General features: G+C 43.5%; 1 protein-coding gene across 1 annotated transcript in view; it reads left to right on the top strand.

Moving 5' to 3' along the window:
• Window positions 1-396: 396 nt before the first annotated feature.
• RNF217 (ring finger protein 217) overlaps window positions 397-23446 on the top strand; it is a 47759-nt gene continuing 24709 nt past the window's right edge. The window contains exons 1-2 of the mRNA XM_028723313.2: window positions 397-1341; window positions 18527-18760. Of these exons, the coding sequence (XP_028579146.2) occupies window positions 736-1341; window positions 18527-18760 (840 nt within the window). The 5' untranslated portion in view covers window positions 397-735. The remainder of the gene's footprint in view (window positions 1342-18526; window positions 18761-23446) is intronic.

The following is a 23446-nucleotide window of genomic DNA, read 5'->3' as shown; positions in this document are numbered from 1 at the left end:
TTATATAATTTGCAAATATCACAGCTTCGGATTTCAGATTCATGCTCTAGTTAGGAATCTGTGAAAGGAAGACGCTAACAGTTATTTCAGATTTACGAAATGAGTAACTGGGCGTGACCTTGGGTGTGCGAGAAAGGGACATTAAGGATTTAATCCAAAACAAAGTAAGTTCAGATCGAACCCCTTGAACTCCATAACCATGCACAGACCAGATTACGCATTAGGCGTCAAAGAGAAGGGGAGACACCCTATGTTAATTTTTTAAAAATAAAAATCGTAACGCTTTAGAAGAAAGTGGTGGGTGGGGAATCTATATGAGAGATATAATTACCATAAAATGTAATAATAATATAAAGGGCGGGCGGGGGGGAGCGACGAGCAGGGAGCTCGTCGGTGGGAGCGCGCGTGCCGGAGGCGCTAGGTAGCGCCGAGAGGTGTGCGCGGCTCCGGGAGGGGCTGGTCCTCCTCTTTGAACTCGGCTCGCCAGGCAGGATGAGGCGGTCCCTGTCGGGGCGGCGGGCCCTACGTGCGCGGGGCTGGCGAGGCAGCGAGCGGGCGCTCCCTTAGCTGGCTCCGGCGGGCGCAGGAGGGATCCCCGCGGGGGGACGGAGCCAGGTGGCTGCGGCGGCGGCGCTGCTGTACGCCGTGCGGATCCGGCTGGGGCGCCACACGTCCGGGGAGGCGTGCGGATGGGAAGCGGCGGCGAGGGCGGCTGCAGCGGCGGCGGCGGCGGGCATGGGGGAGCAGCTGAGCACGGCCAGCGCCCCGCGGGAGTCAGCCGCCGCTACAGCCAGCGCCCCCGGGCCGCCTCTCTCGGCCGCGGGGAGCGGGAGGGCAGCGGCGCCCCGTCCAGAGGGCGACCCGGGGCCGCCTCCGCCTCCTGCTGAACCGCTGGGCCGGGAGGCGGAGGCGGAGGACGGTAGCGCCGTCGCTCGCCCGGAGGAGGGCTCCGGCTCGGAAGCGGGAAGCAGCCCCAGCCGCCGGCTTCCTCTGAGGCCCGTCTACTGCACCGTCTACTGCGTGGAGAGCGACCGGCGGCCCAGCGCCCCGCCGGCGTCTCCGCGCCCAGGAGGGGACCCTGGCCCCGGCCTCTCGCCGCCGCCGCCGCCGCCGCCGCCTTCCCTGCCAGGAGGAGAAGGAGGAAAAGGCGGCGGGGACGGCAGCCTCGAGGTGGACTTGTACCTGCTGCCCGAGCCGTTCTCCGGGCTCATCTCCGGGGACTTCGGGCCCTTGCTGGTGCTGACTTGCCGCGTGTGTCTGGAGGAGAAGCCCCTCAAGCCCTTGCCCTGCTGCAAGAAGCCCGTCTGCGAGGAGTGCCTCAAGTTCTATCTCAGCTCGCAAGTAAGCATGGCGCGCTCCCACCTCGCCCGCTTTCGGCCGTGGCTCTGCCTTTCCCCCCTCAGCTCCTTTCGCCTGCAGGCCTGCGGTCTTCCCGCCTTGCTCCAAGGATACTAGGTCAACGTCACTGTTCTCCTGCCGTTGCAACTTCCAAGGTTATGCCCTAGTCTGGCCTCTCCCCACCTCAGATAGGAGCAAGCCAGCTCAGCTCTAGAACAGCTGTTAGGGCTCTGAACATGTGCAGAGTGCCTTTCCTAAGCCTTGCCTGCTTGCCATTCCCCATACGCGTCTGGAGTGGGGGGTACAAGGCCGCCAAGAAGCAAGTTGCCACTTCCAGGATTGTGTGAATGGCTTTTCCCATGGAGGCTGCAATGCTTAACCCCACACTCACCCTGGGACCCAGCCCCTTTGAGTAGGTTTCATGAGTAGACATGGTTAAGATGGTGCTGTAAATCACTATTGTGATTTGTTGTTGTTGGGGGGGGGGGGTAAATCTTCTGCTCCTTTCCCATATGTCAGTGTTTGGCCTGTTCAGTTGTGAGGACAAACCCATCTCCATTTCCCTGTAAGGAGGAAAAAGCCATCCACTGTGTAGGTTTGTTCCCTTCACCCACCCCAGGAGATACAAACACAATAGCCTGGCCTCAGATCCTAATGTCTCCTTTGTGGGGGAGTGTGTTGATTTAATATCAGCTGATTCCTTATCGCTGAGGAAGGTCATATGGACCATTGAAGGCAGTACAAAGACTAGATAATGCATCTGTTATTCAGGAGGTTAACTGCCTTCTGTCTATTGCGACTTTACTCACTGCTGTAGGAAATCTTAGCTGGTGTTTGTGTTTTTGTACATGTACACAAGCTCTGTACATATTTCCATGCAAGATCTGCTGCTTGCATTTCTGTTTCTGCAAAAAAACAATACAAGAAGACATGGATTACCATACTGATCATTAAGGGGGGGGGAGGATTAAAAATCACAGTAGGGTAATACCTTACTAAGATCAACTGCAATTCTATAAAGTAATGAGATGTATTTCAAAAAGAACAGCTGTTTCCAATATGCTGTTGATCATTTTTATGTTAGTCATACAGAATGTTTAATGAATGGAGTGAATTTGGAGTCTTCATCTTGTCTATACTGATAAACCACCAATGTGGTGTGGTGTGTGTGGTTAGAGTGTTTTCATAATTTTCAGTGGGTCTTCTCTAACTAGAATAGAATTAGTTGAGCAGCATCCATAGGAAATTCCCATGCTCAGTTCTGGGGCTAAATTATTTCTGTTTGAACCCCACCCCTTTGAGCTTGATCTTGTGATTTTTCAGCTTCATAACAAATTCAGGTCTTTCAAGACTGTCGGAATGTGGACTTGCTGATAGTGTCTACTGATATGTGCACTTCCTCGTTGTGTTGTATAAAATTTCCCAGTCCTTGCAGGGATTTCACCCTTTCTAAGTGTCACAGAGGCAAAGGTAAAACTTAGAGAGGCCTGTAGCTTTGAAAGACTTGTGTCACTTTTCCAAGTATTTAATCAGAAGAAAGGAGTACTTTTATCTAGAGTTTTTTTTAAAAAAAATCCAACTCTGCATCTGTTTTCCTGTTTAAAATGACAGGTTCTCAACAGATTTGTTAAATGTGTTGCTGCAACTTCTTAGTGGTATTTCTGACTGATTACAGCAAAACAATAGGAGCAAGTGATCACATACCTATGTAAGCAAGCTGGTTATTTAATTGTAAGGTACTGGTATTTAATTTGTTCAAGTTGTATGTCATAAGCAATAATAGTGCTGAGTATGTTGCAATTTCAGAAGTATTTCATATTTGATCTCTCAATAATCCCAGCCTGCAACGATGATGTGTTAGATTAGTGTTGCACTGCACACCACTTGCAACTTTGAGCATTCCATGCTTTATTTGACCAAGAGAGGGCGCAGTATAAATAGTCTGTTCTCTGGGTATTTGTGGCAATTTTTAGAGGAAGCATCAAGGTGAGGGAGGAAGAGTCTGCATATATGGCTAGGAAGCTGATCCTATCTTTCAAAGCCCACCTTCAAGAAACCATCAGGCTCTCTGGAGCATCACTATTCTTCTTCCCACAGCCCTCCATGTGTTGGGAGCTGAACCTCTGCAGTGGGGAGCCTTTTCTACACCTGAAGAGGGTTTAAGCAACTTGTCCAAAGGAACTTATTTGAAGGGGAAAGTAGCCTTGTTGTTTTTTAAAAACCACGCCCCACAAACCTGTTTTTTTCTTCCACAAAGTTTCACATCTGTACCTGTACATGGTGATGTTTTAGTTAAATTTAAATTTAGCAGTATAGACCCAGGGCCCAGCAAAACTCTTTCTGCTGTTGTAAGACTTTTCCAGGATTTAAAGTTCTGAATCTTCAACTTTATGCCTCTGTCCTAAAATGGGTGTAATTTTTTTTTACCTGATCCACAGTTCCTTTTTCCCAAATAACCAAAATGGAAAACCAAAATACCTCTTTGTTTCCATTCCTTGTTTAATTGTGGACAGGTCATTTCCCTTTTCCACCTTTACTGAGGAAGGAGGAACTTAACTGAACAGAATGGGAACTTCTCCTGGATTTCTGATTTTCACTGCTTTAGAAACATTTTCTTTTCAGAGGGTCTGGTAGAAGTCAGCATCAGTGTGTGTGCATGGAACAAAATGCTGATTAGAGCCAAACATCTTTTTCCCAGTGTAAGGCTCAAAGTGAGTAAGGAATCCTTTATAGCCCAAGGACCACATACTCTAATGGGAAACCTTCCATGGACCACATACCAGTGGCAGGTGGGGTCAGAGGCAAAGGTGGGCATAGATTTGATGTTTTCCTTTGTACCAGAGGCCACATTTCAGCCATGCAAAAGATGATAGTCTCTGCATGCACACACACATCTCCAGCCAGACAAGCTAGAGGTCACAGTTCATGGACATGTGTCAGCCAGGCAGAAGCCATTGAGACACAGAGCAGTCCTGGTAAAGAAGTGTGGCCTGGAAATAGATGTGGTCTAGTGAGAATCCCAAGAGCCAGATAGAAAGGCCTGACAGACCACTTTGGTCCCTCATCCCAAGGTTCTTCACCTCTGCTTTAATGAATCAGTTTGCATCTCATTCCCCAGATGCATGGAAATGAACTGAATGGTATTTCAGATGTTTGACCTGCTGGAGAACTTGTACTCTGCAGACTGGTGCTGGCAAGCAGGGCTGATGCATGGAGGTCAAAGTGACCCACATCAGCACAGAATCTTTTGCACAGCTAAGTCCATAGGTCCAAGTCTTGCAAAGACTTGAGCAAATATTTAGCTGAGAATATGCTGTGCATCTAAATGAAGGCAGGGGCGGGGGTAGTTGGTTGGAAAGGTGAGTATTTGTTAAGAGCACCTGCTTCACTTTTCATAAACCCTATTTTGGTTGGTGTTATTCCATAGACTATGGCATGTGCTTTGTGTGGCTGGTGAAAGGCAGGAGTAATATCACTTTACGAAATGAGATGAGCTTGCAGGAATGAAGGAACTGGGTGCCCTTTCGATTCATACCAAAAGCACAGAATTGTGGCAGCTTCACTACACAACCATGTGCTCACTAAGCAGAATCGCTTGGTGAGGAAGCAGGGAAAATATTCTGCATGATATCATTCTATAAGTGTCATACTTGAAAACATGTGTTGGTCATGTGCTGGCTTGAAGCAGGTGGTAGGGAAAGACTGGTTGTTCAGGCCAGGAATGGCAAAGGGATTGTTTTTACAGTGCTAGTAAAGGACTAGTACATTCTGGGGGCTTGAAAATTAGAAACTGTTCATGTGTTTACTGTAGAGCTTGGCACATCATCACCAAGATATAAAGTTTGAATAAGGATAAATGCCTGGTATTCCTCATGGAGGGAGCATACTTGGATTCACTCTAGCCCTTTTTGGATGTTCTGTAGCTTCATTTAGTAAACACACAAGGGGGGAGTGAGATAAGCATGCTAGCTCCACCTATTTGTTCTTGTCACCTTCCAACTCCCTGAGGCTGTTTGAAGCTGGGAGCCTTATGTACTCAGGCAGGCTCTCTGTATATTTTAGAACCTTAGAAATTCAGGACTCTGAGTACAGGAGGCTCCCAGCTTCAGACCGTTGCCATTAAACTCATAGAATCAGGGCCAGCTCTACCATGAGTCAGAGTGAGGCAACCACCTCGGGTGGCAAATGCAGAAGAGCAAGGAGTGGACAGAGATGGGTGTGCCATATGATCTGCTCTGCACCCCACAGTTGCAGCCTTTGAGTGCAGTGGAGGTCTCACCGCCAGTGTCAAAGTAAGATTTGCCAACCAATCTGGTCAGCTTTCATTTGCAAAATGGGGGAGTACAGTATTGTCCTTCCCCTGAGGCAGCAAAATGTATTTGGTGGACCCTGCATGAGGGCCAATGAAAATGTTGATGAGGTAGATGGAACTAGCATGCTCATCCCCACTGCCTGCCATTGTGTGGTTACCACACACAGTTACAGCATGCCTCAGAGGGGGGGCTTGTGTGCCAGCCCCTTCCTTTACATTCTGCCTCTCAGGCCTAAATAGCTTGCATAAAGTGAACACATGAATTCAATATCCAAATCAGAAGTGACATTTACAGCAACTTGAAATGGCAAGGTAATGTTTAAGGGACAGGGAGAGAGCGGTTGCACAATAAAAAGTGGATCCGAGTACTATGATAAATTGTTTCAAACCAAATTTTAATTGATTGTTAAGGTCATTTAAAAGTTGCTTTTAAAATTCCTTTTTAGGGATTTTTTTTTAATGTTTGATGTTTTATTGTGTTTTCAATATTCTGTTGGGAGCTGCCCAGAGTGGGTGGGGAAACCCAGCCAGATGGGCGGCGTATAAATAAATAAATAATAAAAGTTAAATGTATTTTAATTTCATGTTGAGATTTAAAAACAACCAGCCACATAGGTATCTGTGCCTAATGCTTTATTTTATATAAATGGTGTTATTTATACCAAGGTTATTCTTTAGTATGGACTACTGAGATAGAATACGGGACGCGGGTGGAGCTGTGGGTAAAACCTCAGCACCTAGGACTTGCCGATCGCATGGTCGGCAGTTCAAATCCCCGCAGCGGGGTGCGCTCCAGCTGCTCGGTCCCAGCGCCTGCCAACCTAGCAGTTCGAAAGCACCCCCGGGTGCAAGTAGATAAATAGGGACCGCTTACTAGCGGGAAGGTAAATGGTGTTTCCGTGTGCTGCGCTGGCTCGCCAGAGCAGCTTCGTCATGCTGGCCACGTGACCCGGAAGTGTCTGCGGACAGCGCTGGCTCCCGGCCTCTAGAGTGAGATGAGCACACAACCCTAGAGTCTGTCAAGACTGGCCCATACGGGCAGGGGTACCTTTACCTTTACTGAGATAGAATAGGTGTATTTTTAGTCACTTATAAGGCTTAGCAGTTGCTTGAAAAACAGTCATGTTTGTGCCACTCAAGTTCAGCACTGGAAGAAAGAAGGAAAGCTTCTGGCAGGACTGAAAAACGTAGTTGTAAGCTTATTGAATCAAGATCACGGATGCAGTTATTAAGAGTAGAAACTTCATGGATGTATGTATAGAATGAATTGATAGGCAAACAAACAGGATTTCTGTGTTCTCTTTAGTTTCATATCCCAGAATGTACAACTCTCTTAAATTTATACCCCCGTTCTCTGTAGTTTGAACACAAGTAGGAATTTGCGAGTTGATCCTTGGGCCATCAGAACACTACCTAACCCAGAGGTAGGAAACCTAAGGCCCAGGGGTCGGATGCGGCCCAATCGCCTTCTCAATCCAGCCCGTGGACGGTCCGGGAATCAGCGTGTTTTTACATGAGTAGAATGTGTCCTTTTATTTAAAATGCATCTCTGGGTTATTTGTGGAGCAAAGGAATTCGTTCACCCCCCCAAAAAAAATACCAGTATATATACTCCGTGTTGGGATACTGTGGGATACCACATGGGCTGAGGGATGGTTGACCGGCCCACAGCTGAGAAAGGTTGCTGACCCCTGGCCTAATCAGTGCATGGTTAGTAGCTCCCTTCCGATGGATGCTGATCACACAGTGACTGGGGAGTGTGGCTTGTGCAGGCAGCAGCAATGCGGGAGTGGGACTTGCCTATATATTACTGATTGCCCCTTTCCACATTCAGACTGAATGCCTGAGGGAAGCTGCTTTTGCTCTAAAATAGACACAATTTATTCTGACGATGCATATTCTTCAGTATCCTCCATCATGATGTTCTGCAGTGCTAGCACAAGCGTAAATATTTACACTGCAAAACTTTATATACCAGAGCGCTGCACATTATTTTTATTATTATTTATATAATGCCATCAAGGGACACGGGTGGCGCTGTGGGTTAAAGCCTCAGCACCTAGGACTTGCCGATCGAAAGGTTGGCGGTTTGAATCCCCGCGGTGGGGTGCGCTCCCGTCGCTCGGTCCCAGCGCCTGCCAACCTAGCAGTTCGAAAGCACCCCTGGGTGCAAGTAGATAAATAGGGACCGCTTACTAGCGGGAAGGTAAACGGCGTTCCGTGTGCTGCGCTGGCTCGCCAGATGCAGCTTGTCACGCTGGCCACATGACCCGGAAGTGTCTGTGGACAGCGCTGGCTCTCGGCCTATAGAGTGAGATGAGCGCACAACCCTAGAGTCTGTCAAGACTGGCCCGTACGGGCAGGGGTACCTTTACCTTTTTACCTTATATAATGCCATCAGTATGCAGCACAAAGCTTTGCAGAGTTAGAGACTGATCCCTTCTTGAGGAGCTTACAATCCAAAACAGATAAAAAGATTAGCAAGATATTGTTTTAGAGGTCTTTTTGTTTGAGTAAGTGGTATATAAATGTTGTTAAATGAATAAAAATAAAGACCCAGTCTTTAATGCAAGTTTATTCGTGCATTAACATAACCTGAAGTTGTTTTACGTCCCTGGTTGATAAATAAATATATGATACATTGTTTTTTCACAAAATAGAATAATAGAATTGTAAAGTTGGAAGCAACCCTGAGGATTATCTAGTCCAATCTCCTACCATGCAGGAATTTCAACCAAATCATACATGACAGGTGGCCATCCAACCTTTGCTTAAAAACAGCCAAGGAAGGACAGTTCACCACTTCTCAAGGGAGTCTGTTCCATTGTCAAAGTTCTTACTGATGCTTAGTTGGAATCTGCCTTCTTGTAACTTGAAGCCATTGGTTCAGGTTCTAGCCTCCGGAGTAGGAGAAAACAGGTTTGCTCCACCTTTCATGTGACAGCCCTTTAGACATTTGAAGATGGTTATCATTTTTCCTCTCAGTCTCCACTGTACCAGACAAAACATACCCAACTCCTTCAACTGTTCCTCATAAGACTTGGTTTCCAGGTCCTTTATAATCTTGGTCACCCTCCTCCAAATGCATTCCAGTTTGTCAATATCCTAATATCTTAAATTGTGGTGCTCAGAACTGGACATAGTACTGCAGGTGTGGTCTGACCAATGCAGAATAGAGTGGTACTTTTACTTCCCTTGATTGGGACACTATACTTTTGTTGTTGAAACACAGAATAGCATTAGCTTTTTCTGCTGCTTCATCACACTGTGGACTCATGTTAAGCTTGTGTTCCTTTACCACATTGTTTCCTATCTTGGGCTGCACTTCCCTCCTTGCATCATTTATTCTGTTATCAGCCGGTTGGGCACTGCTTTCCTTTTGGGTGAAAACACAGGCAAAGTAGGTGTTGAGCAGTTCTGCCTTCTCTCTGTCCTCAATAACATTTCTCCGTGCAAGGCACCCACTACTTGCTTCTTCTTCCTCTTGCTTCGAACATAGCCAAAGAACCCTTTTTCATTGTTTATAACCTCTCTTGGAAGCCTGAGTTCATCCTGAGCTTTGGCTCACCTGACCTTCTCCCTGCAACTGTTGGCTACTCATGTATACTTTTTCTTCATGATTTTTCCTGCCTTCCATTTCATAATGGAAAGTAAGCTCCCTATGCAGCCTCACTAGTTTTCTTTAGATGCCTCCCACTTTCCTTTTTCTCCCCCCTCCCATATCTGTCCAAAGATATACAAAAAGCTCTTACCCAATACAAAATACCTTTTTATAATACACCAGAAACGCCCTGTTCCCCCCAAAATATCTATTTTTATTGATATGTGTGCATGGCTCTTGGGCTGTAGACTGTGCTCCCGTTGGTGGCATATAGTGTTGGCAGAGGCTAGGGCTTAATGTTTGGGCGCCTCTTTCGGGCTGCCTTTTCCCAGTGCCAAGTTGCTCCTCTACTTCCTCCCTCCATCTCTCTTCCTCAAGAGAGCTGAGTTGGCTGTGCTGGATGGAATTTTGTTGGATTGGATTGTTTTTATGGCATATAGGATAGTTTTTGAATTCCTGTTTTGTATTGACAGTATCCCCTGCCTCGGTATGATTTTAATGAGAGGCAGTAGATCAACATTTGAAATAAATAGTCTGCAGGGAGGAATTCAATGTAGTGCTAAGCAGATTGTTCCATCAGTGCAAGCATTTCAGCTTGCCAGACATTCAGTCTCCCCTCTCCGCACCCCCTGCCACATGAGCTGTTCTGGGGTTCCCCCAACACACATACATCAGAGCCAATCTGGGGACTCCCAGAAGGAAAGGAGGGAATGAAAAAAAACAAACCTGTTGTATTAAGGGAAGGCCTTGCATTGGCTTCCACTATTGCGACTTGCTAGTTGAATCTGGCCATATTTGTTGACATACTAAAATGCTACTAGGCGATACTTGATTCATGGTGCAGAGAGAGACAGGCAGCGTCATAGAGAAAATTCATAGGAAAAACAGACATGGGCTGGGGATAGAGGTACACGTCTTCATCAAGTACAGCTGGGCATGATTCTGAGCACCGAGCAAATAACAAGCTGAGTCACTGCTTCAGCAGAGCCTCTTTAGCCAGACCTGTTTTCCTACCCGCATGCACATTGGGCTCAGTAGGTGGGAGAGAACATGCCCAGCAGCTGATTAGTGGAAGGCTTTTGCAGTTTTCATCTGCAGATAAGAAGCTTTGCTACTGTGCCATCTTGCTGCTTTTAGCTTCCTGTCCCCTATCAAAACTAGAACCCCATAGGTAACATGACTGAATTGACTCTGGTTTGACCACCTTGTGTGTTTCATTGATGTAATGTTGCTCTGTGACATAGCATAGTATTTTACTATTATCTCCAATTGCTTCCGTATTGAAACTTGTGACACCCCAAGGCTAGACAAAGGACATGTTAGAGTTTATTACACTAGGGCTGTCTAATAATTGACACAGTTATTACCCCACACTTCTTTAAGGAGTTCATGGCTGAGTGAATTTGAACCTGGGCCTTCCCTGTGCACTCCAGCCACTACACTAAATCAGCTCTTATTAATTATACCATCTAGTTTATAATTAATTACATAAACATGCATAATGCAGCAACAACAACATAAAGCGTTTTTAAAGGATCTTGTAGAACAGGAAAAGTTTCTCAGGCATCAGAATTCAAAAGTACATGTGCAAATTAATTGAAGCAAAGCATGGTTTCTATCTTACTCGTAAGCCTGTACTCAAAACAAACACGAAAAGTCAGTTGATCGTTATGGTGTCGGAAGCCTGCGGCCAATAGAAGGAATGATGCACTCGCCACAATATATTGAGGTTCTATGAAAGAGAGTTATTCCAGAGCTGGAAAAGAGGGGTCCTGGCGGTACTGGGATATTGCAGCAGGACCTAGCCTCCTGTCACACATCGAAAGTGGTGAAGAAATTCATGACAGAGCAGCAAATACAGGTACTTGATTGGCCAGGGAATTCCCTGGACATAAATCCCATTGAGAATTTGTGAGCTGTATGCAAAAGTCGCCTCTCTGCTGTAGACTGTACAACTATGGAGAAGCTCATTCAGGCACTGATTCAAGTGTGGTACAGGGATTCGAAAATCAACAGTGACTGTTCGAAACTAGTAGACTCCATGCCAAACCGTGTTCAAATACTGCTTAGAAATAGTGGAGGTCATATCTGTTACTAATGTACGTATATGTGAGTTTTCTACATGTATATGTGAGCTTTGTACAATAAACTACATTGTTTGTTTCAATTAATTTGCACAAGGGGGGAGAGAAAAGCTCAAGTGTGCTGTTGCCTTCTGCTAAGAGTGGTTCTAACAGTGATATTTCCACTCAAAAACTGTCCAAAATCTTTTCCTTGCAGAAGCATCTGAACCTTTTTACTATGCATGTGTCCATTTTCCTGAGGGCCACTAGCACTGAGTATGAATGCTACATATTTGAGTGCGTGGAGACACGTAGTGGGCTGACTCTGTATTTGGCTATGCTTGGAGTAGATGTGCTGAAATCAGTAGAGCTTTAGTCAGTCAAGTCCCATTGATTTTCGTGGGTCTGTTCTAAGAATAATTAAGGTCTTGATCCAACCCAGTAAGAAATATTTGGATTCTAAATATCTTTTTAATAGGTTTCCTGTTAAATAGGTTGCCTGGTTTTCACATGATCCAGGTCTTGCTTTAATACCTTGAAATCTCAGTGCTAGCTTTCTAAGGAAAACTAAAACTTGGCAGCAGTATTACACTGACAGATTTTTCCTTTATAAAATTACATGAATTGTTTTTGATTATTTTTTTTGAAGTTTGTGGCTGAGAAGATAATTGCTGTAATGTAAACTAATAACATCAGAGCTACCAGACTTTCTATAGACACCCAGACAGATGCAGTAATTGCAGGAGACAATTTAGATGCCATCCCCGAGAACTTCAGACATTGCTTCATTTTGACAGTGGATGTGTAGTGCAGATTGTGCAATTGCTGAGGTCTCGTGGGTCAGGAAATGAATGCATGTGGCATCCTGCTTGCCTCCAAAACCTCGTGTTCTCTGTTCCTCACAATGGGAAGTCCGTCCCCCGCCACTTTAATATAAGAAGAGAAAAACCCAAAACTCAAAACTAAAGCTTCATGAAAGGCACAATTTGATAGCAAGCCTCATGATACCATAGGAAAGTCTTCTTAAACTACATTTGTGTTCATAAAGATTATGCAAGTGAATTTCATGTCAGTTATACGTCATGTGAAGTAATTCCTACTCCCCATCTCATTCTCATTGTATGAGGAATCTGATGTAAGGTTTTTCTTACAGATTGACTGATGACCACAAGGAAGTTGATAGTAAACTGAACTGATTGTGTTTTAGCTGTGGTTGAAAGTGGAGCTGGGAGATACTTTAGTACAGGGTTGGGGAACCTCTGGCCTTCCAGATTTTGCTGGTCTATAACCCTCATCGTCCCTGACCATTGGCCATGCTAGTTGAGTACCAGAAGTTGCCTACCCCTGGTTTAATATCTGCCTATCCTCTGTGTACATTCACCCCTTCCAGCCGATATGGCTGGCCTGCTTCTCTTCCTCCGTGCCTTTGCAGGATGTGATATAGTATCTTTCATCTCAGGCAGGCGTTGGAAAGAAAAACTGTGTGGAGGACACAGATATTATTTTAAGACAACAGCTTTCCTTTCCTGGATGGTACAACATTCCTACAATTCCATCAACAGAATGTTTTGTAATGTCCATATGTGTCATCCTTCTAGTGGCCTAGGAAATGTCAATGAACGCAGACAAATCCTATTTACCAGAACACCCAAACCACAGGAAACATTTCTCCAACATCAGATACATTGTTTTGGCATTCAGAAAGAACTGTTTTCCAGTTGAACATCTGGAGGAATTTGTTTGCCTGCCCAGGAATCTTCAGGTCTAGAATCCATGTGACTGGGGATGGAAAACAAATAATCTTATCAGCCTCTCCAGACAAAACTTCTGTATGTCATCTCAACTTGTCAAGAATTAGTTGCCTCTGTGTATACGATCAGATGCCTAAAATATCATTGTGTAAAGAGTGCACTTAGCAATATGGTTTTATGTGCCTATGGAGTACATTGTTTTTCCAATAACAAAAAAATGAACATTGTATCTAGTCTGTATATTCTGTTTCCTCCCTGACACCTCTTATTTTTTACACGTTCTTGGGCAATTACTTAAACCAAATAAGGCATAAGTGCTGTTTTGGAAGTGTGTGAGGTTTTTTGTTTGTTTTTAATCCAGGCTCACAGCTTGGGACTTTACTGGATTCAGGATTGTTTTTCCAGAGCTCAGTCTAGTGCACTAAATTCACTTGTTCCTGTAGAGAGTAGATCTGGATACTATTTCATATGTCTTAGTCACATCCAGATGGTATTTGCAACGTGTACTTTTCAAGGATTGCTATTAACAGAAATCTAACTTGCTGGGGTTTTCCTGCTACATGCACAACCAATTTTCAGAATATTTTAATGTGGAGTTTGATGACCGAAATAGCGCAAGGATGTATACTGGAATAGTATTGCATTATCTTGTCTGATTTCATGCTGTTAGCAGCCCTGTTCCTTTCAGAACTAGGGAGCAAAGTTACCTTAGAAACTCTCCAGGAAGGAAGGTACTGTGTAGTGAGAAGGGGTTTGGACAAGTATGAGGATTTAGGTGGAATCATAGAATTGTAGATTTGGAAGGGACCCTGAGGGTCATCTCATCCAACTCCCAGCAATGCAGGAATCTCAACAGATGACCATGGATATGGGTTTCTTTCCCTTGGTGATGGTAATCCTACCCCACTAGAGAGAACTCCTTCCACAGAAAAAGGTGTCGGATTTCTTGATCTAGATATAGCATCTAGACCAGGGGTCTGCAACCTTTAAGACAAAAAGAGCCACTTGGACCCGTTTCCGAAGGAAAAAAAAAACTGGGAGCCGCAAAATTCGTCATTATAAAAATAACTTTTTTGTCACTTTTTTATTATTTCTTTGTTTGACCCCTCAGAATTACTCCTCCTCATAGAAATAAACGTTAAATTAACAAGTTACCTTTTTGTGTGTGTTTGTTCTTCACTCCCCTTCAAAACAGTGACCAGCGTACATGCCCCTTACAATGTAGCGGGCAGGAAGGTGACGTCGGGACGGTGCTTGACTAACGCACGCACCGCCCCCATGCAACGTCACAGCCAGTACCGCGCCCGCCACAGTGGGGAGTGTCGGGGCGCACAATGCGCCTCCTCCCCTCGCTAGTATCAGCCCCGGAGCCGCGGCAAAGGTGTAAAAGAGCCACATGCAGCTCCAGAGCCGCGGGTTGCAGACCCCTGATCTAGACCAAGGGAAGTAATAGTGCCACTGTATTCTGCTCTGGTCAGACCTCACCTGGAGTACTGTGTCCAGTTCTGGGCACCACAGTTCAAGAAGGACACTGACAAACTGGAACGTGTCCAGAGGAGGGCAACCAAAATGGTCAAAGGCCTGGAAACGATGCCTTATGAGGAACGACTAAGGGAACTGGGCATGTTTAGCCTGGAGAAGAGGAGGTTAAGGGGTGATATGATAGCCATGTTCAAATATATAAAAGGATGTCATATAGAGGAGGGAGAAAGTTGTTTTCTGCTGCTCCAGAGAAGCGGACATGGAGCAATGGATCCAAACTACAAGAAAGAAGATTCCACCTAAACATTAGGAAGAACTTCCTGACAGTAAGAGCTGTTCGACAGTGGAATTTGCTGCCAAGGAGTGTGGTGGAGTCTCCTTCTTTGGAGGTCTTTAAGCAGAGGCTTGACAACCATATGTCAGGAGTGCTCTGATGGTGTTTCCTGCTTGGCAGGGGGTTGGACTCGATGGCCCTTGTGGTCTATTCCAACTCTATGATTCTATGATTCCCTATGAAAGTGGTTTGATGAAAGGAGTTCACCCCGCCTTTCCCTTTTGGGGAAGGGCAATAGCTCAGTGGTATAGCATCTGCTTTGCATTCAGAAGGTTCCAGGTTCAATCCCTCTCATATCAGGGTAGGACTGGGAGACAACCCATCCCAAAATCCTGGTGAGCTGATCTAGATGGGCCAATAGCCTGACTCTGTAAAAGTTAGCATCCTGTGCTTCTATGTTTTCAGTTTTTCCTGGTGGCAGTCTTCCACATACAGATACACATTAAGGGTCTATCTCTCTCTATATATATATTCTATCTATCTACAGTGGTACCTCTGGTTACGTACTTAATTTGTTCCGGAGGTCCGTTCTTAACCTGAAACTGTTCTTAACCTGAAGCACCACTTTAGCTAATGGGGCCTCCTGCTGCCGCCGTGCCGCCAGAGCACGATTTCTGTTCTCATCCTGAAGCAAAGTTCTTAATCCGAGGTACTATTTCTGGGTTAGTGGAGCGTATGTAACCTGAAGCGTATGTAACCCGAGGTACCTGAAGTGTATGTAACCTGAAGTGTATGTAACCCGAGGTACCACTGTATCTATCATCTATCTATCTATCTATCTATCTATCTATCTATCTATCTATCTTATCTTTCTTTTAAAAGTCCATGATGCTGACAAATCAAGAAAAGCTAAAAGGTATAATAAAAGCCATCATATTAGTTTGTTGATGTTAACAACAGTAGCAACTAGTGACAGCAATAACAAAAACCTCAAAAGCTTTCAGTCAAACAAAGTGCTCAGCCAGAGGCCTTCTTAACTAACCAAAGAAGTAGCCAACTTAATCACACTTAGAGTAGACCCACTGAAATTAATAGGGTGATGTTTTTACTGGTCTCCTGAAACAATAAAGAGGGTCTAGTGAATATCAGCTGGTAGAAAAATAGCTAGGCACCACAACAGAAAAACTGGTAGAGCTCCTCTGACCACGAGGGTCAAGGTACTGTCGTTGCTTAATACTCACTTCAATTTCTACCATATGATTTCATGCTAGCTAGGGGAAAAACCTGCGGTGTAAATAGTATTTACACTTAATTTATGGTTGTACCCATCTACTACACATTAATGTTAAATCATCCTAAGTTATTATGCTATTTTCCCCTGTTGCTCTCCCCCGCTGTTGTCTGCTTTCTTTCCTTAACATGTTAGTCTTCCAACATCTCCATAAAGACTCCCCAGATATAACCAGAGTTCCATATTACAGATGTTATTCTTTTGTGTTGGAATATTTTGGCTAAATATTGTCAATTTATTAGCTAGACATCTGTTAATGTGCAATTGCAGTCTAGCTGAAAAAGGACCTACAGTGACTGTCTAACTCAAAGATAATATCTGATGTTATAATAGAAAATAAGCTACTTTTAAATTTTATGAAGTTCTGAGACCATGATAGTCTTAGGTGCTAACAAAGTGCCGTGCAGTTTGGTGTATTGGTACACTGCTAAATTTAGAAACACTTCTGGGGCATTATGTGACTGCTGCCTTAAATAAGCTGTTTCGTGATTTTCATGTTGGTCTTGTTCTCCATGTTTGAGAGAGGTTGGGTGCTAGTTCCCACTGGCACTGAGTGCCATATTCAAAGATTCGTGTTCAAAATCACTGGCTTTGAGTATAAAAAAATAACAGGAGCAAACTATTTCAGGATTGAAGTTAGTCATTTATTTGGGCAGGATAGCAACTCCTAGGCAACGAGCTTACTAAGCCCAACACTCAAGGTATACAGTGATACACAGGGGAGCATTTTGTGCGTTAGTTATAGTTAGATCTCTATATAGAGCTTGAAACTTGTGACGTTAATACAGTGGGGGGACTGGATCCTCATTTGCAGCAGTGGGGAACCTCTGGCCCACAGCCTAATTATGTGTACCTTTGTTCTGCTTGCTCATTTTACCCAACCCTGCTCACCTGTCCATCCATATGACATCAGGCATGAGACAGGAAAAGCTTCAAATTGCACTGAATTCAAGCCATAGCTGCAAAGGAATGTTTGCAGCTTGAATTTGGCATGGCTTTGTATTTGGTTGTCTTATTGTGTCCCACTAGTTGTTGGCTCTTTTCCAGAGTTACTGACTGGCTGTATAGTTGGATTATAGGTGGAAAGAACTTGGAAGTCCTGGGAAGCAAATGTTGTTGTGGAAATGTGTCGTCAAAATGGAAAGACGACTGAAAGGGAAATTGCAGTCCTAACAAGGGGGACTGTACCTGTGTTAAGCATTGGCTGTAGAAGACAATTTCCCTTGGCATAAACATTTAGGATTTAAATATTGTGCTTGGCAAGCAGCCTGCAGTTGCTTAAAGTGGTTGGATGAATACTTGCTTTTGGGGGAATTCCCAACCATACAGGTGCTAAAGCTGTAGGTGTTTAATTTTAGATACACATTTCAGAAATTAAATTCCTGTGCTTAAACAACTTGTATATGAGCAGCTTTTTCATAAGATGCTTGTACCTTCATGCACATTGTGCCTTCATTCTACTACAGTTAGAGTAAAGGTTGTACAGAAGATTAGCCTTATTTCACAAACTTTGAATTCCTGGATTTACTTTAGATTTGCATCTTCGTTCAGTGTAACTGCAGCATAACAAGCAGTATCAGGGGTGTATCTTTGATGTTCTGATGCAGTACAGAATCACAGATGCGCTGCTAAGAGGCATTATAGGCTATGGAAATTACTATTACTGATTGTGCCAAATGAGAAATGCTAAGCTGCTGATCCACCACACAGCACCAAAGAAAAGAAAATTGGATCAAACTCTAGATTTCATATACTTTGAAGTTGTGTATGATTAAGAATTAATTACTGTATTTTTTGCACCATAACATTCACTTTTTTCCTCCTAGAAAGTAAGGGGAAATGTCTGTGCGTGTTATGGAGGACATGCCTACGGGTGGCATGCCTACGGATTTTCCTCCTCTAAAAACTACGTGCGTGTTATGGTCGGATGCGTGTTATAGAGCGAAAAACACGGTAATTTTTAGGGAGCTAAAAAGTTCATTCTGAGATCATTTAAGATAAAGCGCTTGAACTACAGAGAGGCTTCCTTCTCTTGGATCTTAATCAGCTGATAACCTAAAAGGTGTTTATGAAGATGTGCTGTTATAGGTTGAAAATGCTGGTATGCATTGATGAGAGAACATTTGCTCTGAACCAGTATTAACTTAAAATCCCTTGAAAACAGATGAATTATAAGAACATCAGTTTCTTTCTTCAAAATAAAAATTGTTATTTGGGCTTTCATATTTCCTATAAAAGTTAAAAATGAAGTAATTTCACAACTGCATTGTGTGCAGTTAAGTGTAAAGCCATGCTATATTCATGTTTGTTATCTATTTACAAGTTAAGTACTGGAACTTGGTGTGGAATTGGGTGTCCAGTTATTATTTGTGTGTCCACACCTGTTTGATCACAGCTCTTGTGTTTCTTTGCAGGTGCAGGTGGGGCAAGCAGACATCCAATGTCCCATAACAGAGTGTAGCGAACACCTGGATGAAACAACTGTCCTCTACAACTTGCCACACGATGACATCATCAAATATAAGTACTTCCTGGAACTTGGCCGTATTGGCTCGAGCACCAAGCCATGCCCTCAATGCAAGCACTTTACAACCTTCAGGAGGAGAGGCCACATTCCAACCCCTACCAAAATGGAGAACAAGTACAAAGTGAGCATGCTCACCAAAGCTATGGATTAGATGGCACAGCTGTGAGCCGCAAAAGTAGGCCAGGATATGGTGGGCATTAAATGGGCTTTCTTCTCTTACTGGAACCTAATGTAAGATGTGCTTTTAGAATACAAATCTGTAGTTTCATACCCCTTACTAGTCAGCTTTCCAGAGTAGCTGGCCAGTTAACCTATTAATTCCTTTCTTTATTGTACCGCATTGTTGTTTATTTTGAATTAACCATGCTGCCTGAAATATTTCACGAAGTCTGGCAGTTCCTACATTCCACCAAGCATTAGGCGAATACCACCATACTTTTCAGTAAGTATTAAGTTACATGTATCCATGGTTGAACTTTCTGTAGGTTTTAGCTATGCCGTTTGATAACTGCAGTGGAAGCTAACTTAGAAATTCTTAAGGCCAAGCACTTGTTGATTGGCTCTTAATTATGGGCCACCTTCTCTTATGTGCCCTGGTTCTCAGTAATTAAATAGGAGTACTGAAATAAGTCTGTATTGAGGGGCCCTGTCTGTGTAAATACAGTGTTCAAGACTTGTAAAACTCTTTTGTTGACTGACCAAAAGTCTGTTGTATTGGTTGAGATCCAATGTCATGCCAATGAACACAAGAGGTCTCACCCTTCATCTACTTCTTGTTGTAGTTCCCTAGGCCCCCATCTTTTCCAGAGGGTTCCTCACGCCTTCAGAGAAAATTTGGGGGACACAGGAAGGATAAGCCCCATTCGTGCAAGTGCAAGTCTACTGTGCAGGTTCCACAATGGAATATTACCTATTATTACTGTTTATATAGCTAGTCTGTATTCCCATCTTTCTCCCGTTAATATGTAGACATTGGTGTAGAACAGGGATTCTCAAAGGTGGAATCTACAAACATATAAAAAATGTGAAAATGCTTTTTAAAAAAAAAGTTTTGAAAAACACATTGAATTTGGCATAGCTCACTGTCGCCATCTCGTGTCATATATTTATATTGCACTTTACAACACATTTAAAACTTTTTATTTGCAGCTTCAGATAGGTAGCCGTGTTGGTCTGACGCATTCGAAATAAACAAAATAAAATAAAATGAAAGCTTATACCTAGAACAAATTTAGTTGGTCTCTAAGGTGCTACTGGACTTTTTTATTTATTTATTTGCAGCTATATAGTTGAGTTCAAATTGTGGCCTGTAGACCATCAGTGGTTGGTGAGCTTCATTTAGGTGGTCTGTGGCATGTCTGTCAATTTGTGTTTGAAGATGGGAGATGGCACATCCATCACATTAAATACTCATATTGATTTTCGATTGTATTTTTATTGCTATGAATTCCAATTGCAATATGATAAAATATAATATATAATAAATGAAAAAAGCAATTAAAATGCAATTAAAAACCATACTGCATCTACTGAAGTGTATTACAATGGCTACAACAGGTAGAAAAACTATTAAGTGGTCCACAAAGACCCTCAGGCATTTGCAAGTGGTCTGTAAGGAGGAAAGTTTGGGAATCACTGGTGTAGAATCTTGGGCAAGAATAATATTTGCATAAATCCTGTTCAGATTACTGGTATGTAGGTGAGTTTTACATGAACAATGTGAGTAAATGTTGTAGAATGCTTGGCTTTGAAAGCAGTTGGTAAGAAAATCTTTGTGGCACAAGTACCATAAAGCTAAGAAGAATACGTGCAAGCTCTTTGCCAAGGTTTTCCAATGATATGGAATGTTTTTATTTGCAAGTAAAACCCTAGCAAATGCTTTTAGCGGGTGGCGCTGTGGTCTAAACCACTGAGTCTCTTGGGCTTACTGATCAGAAGGTTGGCGGTTTAAATACCTGTGACAGGGTGAGCTCCCATTGCTCTGTCCCAGCTCCTGTCAGCATAGCAGTTCGAAAGCATGCCAGTGCAAGTAGATAAATCGGTACTGCTGTGGCAGGAAAGTAAACGGTGTTTCCATATTCTCTGGCACTTGTCACAGTGTTCCGTCATGCCAGAAGCGGTTTGGTCATGTTGGCCACATGACCCGGAAAGCTGTCTGTGGACAAACACCGGCTCCCTTGGCCTGAAAGCGAGATGTGCGCCACAACCCCATAGTCACTTTTGACTGGACTTAGCTGTCCAGGGGTCCTTTACCTTTCTTTTTGTTGTTGCTGTTGTAAGGTGCTCATATAAAACACTTTTGTTCTCCTTATCATTGGCAGATAGGGAACTGAGGCTGCAGTAAGTCACCCAACAAATGCATGGCTGAGCAGATTTGAGTTCTGCATTTCCATATTGATTTGGTGAATGACAGTGATTCGATTCTAACTCCTTTTGAATTTTTGCTCCTGGTCCCTATTTCAAATTACATTCTGCTGCTTTACTTGTTCCATTAAGTTATGTCAATGTAAAGAGCAGCATAATGCGAGATTGGGGACTGATGTAATAAGATTAAAGTGCATTGTATAACTGGATAGCTTAAAGGTATCTAAATGCATTCCAGTGTTTATTGCTGCCATCTTCCATGGGTTGAATCCAGATTTGATCATGATTAGAGCAGACCCATTGATACCAATGTGACTTAGTACTGTTTAACGTGTGTCCCATTGATTTTAACTCTGGTTGATTTCAATGGAAAACATAACTAAGCCTGGATCCATCCCTTTCTTTACTTTTGTATGGTTTAAACCAGAAACAATGTGTGAGTCATTCTTTCCATTTATTTATATGACTTACACTCTACCCTTTCAAGCACAGACTGGAGATGGCATACATAGTCTTAGAAGTTAGAATCTGCATTCTGTACACACCTGCACATAGAATAGATACCTAGAATGCTTGATCAACTAGCAATGGAGTGTACTTAGCCTTGCCAGATCTTGCATAGCAGCAATGTGCCTGTGTGTCTGGAGCAGACATCCCCAACCTTCGGCCTTCCAGATGTTTTGGCCTACAACTCCCATGAGCCCTAGTTAACAGGACCAGTGGTCAAGGATGATGGGAATTGTAGTCCAAAACATCTGGAGGGCCGAAGGTTGGGGGTGCCTGGTCTGGAGCTTTCAGGTGTGACTGGCAGGAAACATTGCCGCCCAACCTTGCAGGTTGTGTGTGGGTCTTGGGTTCATATTTCTGTGTGGATATTAATGAAGTCAGTTGCTGTGTTAGAACTATTTATAGCTTTAAAAATGATAGGCCTATCATTTACAAATATTTGATTGGGTGATTGCCAGGGACTGGACTTCAAGTGAGAGGCAGTACAGCTGTGGAATTTTCTCCCCAGGGAGCTCTCTTGCTCTCTTTCCATTTCTCATGGGGGGTGTTGCATACATTTTTTGACTCCTGAAGGCATTTTATGACAATTTTGTGCCATTTCAAAAGACTGCTTTTAAGGTTGCTGTGTTTTATAATTGTTTTATGTTCTGTCTATCTTTGTGCTTTATTACTATAATTTATTATCTGGAGACTGCTGTGGAAATTGAAAAGGGGGATCTGAATAAAGTAATTAAATATAAAGTAGCAGGTCTTCCCTCAAACCTGGAGAGTTAATTAAATTTAGGAACTTGGAAGTGTGCCAAAGGTTTGTGTGCTTTCTCCTCCTCCTCCCAGCTTACGGTTCCCTTCTCTATATCCTGACTTTCTCTAGCCACAGATTGTCAGGGCATACACATTTACAAGCTAGAGTTTGCCAATTTGGACATTATGACGAACTGTGTTTTAAGAAAACCAGGAAGTAGAGAACAGAACACTCAAACAAAAGTGGAAGAGAGAGCACATTGAGCCACATTATGTACCTGAGCCTTGAAACCATCTTTCAGAGGATTGTTTTATGAAGTCTGAACTATGCAACTGTCTTTAGGTAGGATATATGTTATGGTCTTCTTTTTCGTTATATATAAATATAATTGTAACATTAAATAATGTATGCACTATCTGTATCCTTTGGGAGACAGTGGAGGTGCTGTGTCAGAATCCTGATAATGCTTTTTCAAATTGCTCTCCATCCACAATCAGAATGTCATGCTTTTTGTGACTCCCATGTCCTCTGGTAAGCTGTGATGAGGTGTGATGAGAAAGTTAGATTAAATGTCTGCTGTAGTAATATCACTGTTCATATTTATTTCTAAAATAAGATTCAGAAGTTGTAAATATCCTGGCTTGCTTTTGATCCAGTTTTGCCTTAGAGAATTCCCTGTATTTACTATGGTGAGCATTTTTCTTAGTCATAACTCAAGTGAAACCCTCTTTGTCCCACAGTGCATGAGAGCTGCTGGTAGCAACTAGAAGACAAAAAGTCCCCAGACAGCAGAGTGTAGGACATGTGCCCATCATCCCTGGCCATTGGTCATGCTGGAGGGCTGCATATACCCTTTACCTGCCATATATAAAACCAGCAGAGCAACAGTGGGAGTCGGAACAACAATCGCGTTCCATATTTTATTATACTGCACAAACTAAAAATGGACTTGTATTGCAGTAATTTCTTGTGTAGGCAGATTTGGGGGGGGGGTGTATTCCGTTTCTGCCTAGCCCATAAGTTTAATTTTAATTCTTATTTGTATTCTATCTTTGTACATTTCTGCCTTTTTGCAACCTATACCACGAAGGCAGGTGACAGATGAAGTGAAGGCTTGGTGTGCTTGCATGCTTTTAGAAATAGAACACCAAGGATGCCTGCTGAAGTATCCAGCAGACAGGCTCTGTTATGAAC

Source organism: Podarcis muralis, chromosome 3 (genome assembly GCF_964188315.1).
Source record: "Podarcis muralis chromosome 3, rPodMur119.hap1.1, whole genome shotgun sequence".
Taxonomy (NCBI): Eukaryota; Metazoa; Chordata; class Lepidosauria; order Squamata; family Lacertidae; genus Podarcis; species Podarcis muralis.
Note: the sequence above shows the minus strand (reverse complement) of the source record. Positions and strands in the feature narration are given on the sequence as shown.